At 61.9% G+C, this 1,211-nt stretch overlaps 1 protein-coding gene across 2 annotated transcripts in view; it reads right to left on the minus strand.

Moving 5' to 3' along the window:
* HBP1 (HMG-box transcription factor 1) overlaps positions 1–901 on the minus strand; it is a 28,703-nt gene extending 27,802 nt beyond the window's left edge. Inside the window, exon 1 of one of the 2 annotated variants that reach the window (XM_006925365.3) lies at positions 802–901. In XM_006925365.3, the coding sequence (XP_006925427.1) occupies positions 802–816 (15 nt within the window). In that variant the 5' untranslated portion in view covers positions 817–901. Of the gene's footprint in view, positions 1–643 lie in introns of both variants that reach the window. The other variant, XM_015599505.2, reaches the window with a different exon arrangement.
* Between the last annotated feature and the right edge of the window lie 310 nt (positions 902–1,211).

The following is a 1,211-nucleotide window of genomic DNA, read 5'->3' on the forward strand; positions in this document are numbered from 1 at the left end:
ATCCCTTTCCCCTCCCTTCCCCCCATCATGTGACCGCAGCCTGGACTCCAGGCTTGTTTTTCCCTTCGACTCAGCCCCACTGCGCAGGCGCCTCGGAGCCCATTCATTCGAACTGCGTAACAATGAGCCCCGGGGCCCAGCGGCTCCGCGAGCTTCCCAGCTCTGTCCGACCCTTTTTCGGCCCCGAAGGAGGCGGCGCCTCACTAGGGTCCCCCACGCCCGGCTGGATCCCCACAGCTGGCCAACTTCCGACCCTCCGCCCACACGCGGGTAGTTGAAGTCAAACTTTCCTGGGCAGCCCTGGCGCGGCGTCGGCCCCTTCCCCCGCCCAGGCCCGTCCCAACTCCGCACCAGGCCCGGCCACCCACCACGCAACCGGCCCGCGTTGCGGTCCTTGCCGACTCCTCCCAGCCCCCGCCCGCGGGACCCCCTCGGGCCGCACTGCTCCAAAGCTCAGGTGAGCATGCGGAGGCGCTGGTCCAGTGGGTTCGCAGCGGGCAGTTACTAGACAGTTAACTGCCCCCACTGTGAAGACAGCCTTTCGAGGACGAGGAACACCGACCCAAGCTTGCCTGGCCGCCTGTTCCCCTCGGGATCCTGCCCCTCCCTTCCCCACCCCCACCCGAACTGAAAGAAAACAAACCCGCCGCAGAGTGCGGGCAGCCCCAGTACGGGCGGCCCTGGCCGCGACAACACCACCAGCAGCTCGTGTCCCCAATCTCCAACTGACGCCGGCCTCCCCGGCGCTCGTTACTGCTCCTGCCGCCGCTCGTACACCTCAACCGAAACTTTCCTACTTACCAAACCCGTCGCCATTACAAAGTCTTTCAAGCTTCGTCTTCCCCCTCCCCTCAACCCCCTGGGGGTTGAGCCTCCTACCAGGTCTTTCGTCCTCTTATTGGTCTGCAGAACTGTCATTCGATCATTCCCCTTTCCCATTGGGTGATATTTGGTCCGTCTCAGGGGCGGGCTTGTATTGACTTTTGTGTTGTGTTTACTGGAGAAGACGGCGTGTCAATCACTAGAGTGAGCGCTTTTGATTGGATTGCTGCCGAGACTACGGGACCCCAAGCCAAACTTTGCCCCCGAAGTGGATTGTGGGTTCGTAGTTGCAGTCTTGCTTGGTACCTCGGGGAAACGGCAGGCAGGAGGAACCGGTTGGACTACATATCCCAGAGGTGGATGCACAATCCACTCTTGATAGTAAACAA

The sequence above is a fragment of the Pteropus alecto genome, unplaced genomic scaffold (genome assembly GCF_000325575.1).
Source record: "Pteropus alecto unplaced genomic scaffold, ASM32557v1 scaffold109, whole genome shotgun sequence".
NCBI lineage: Eukaryota > Metazoa > Chordata > Mammalia > Chiroptera > Pteropodidae > Pteropus > Pteropus alecto.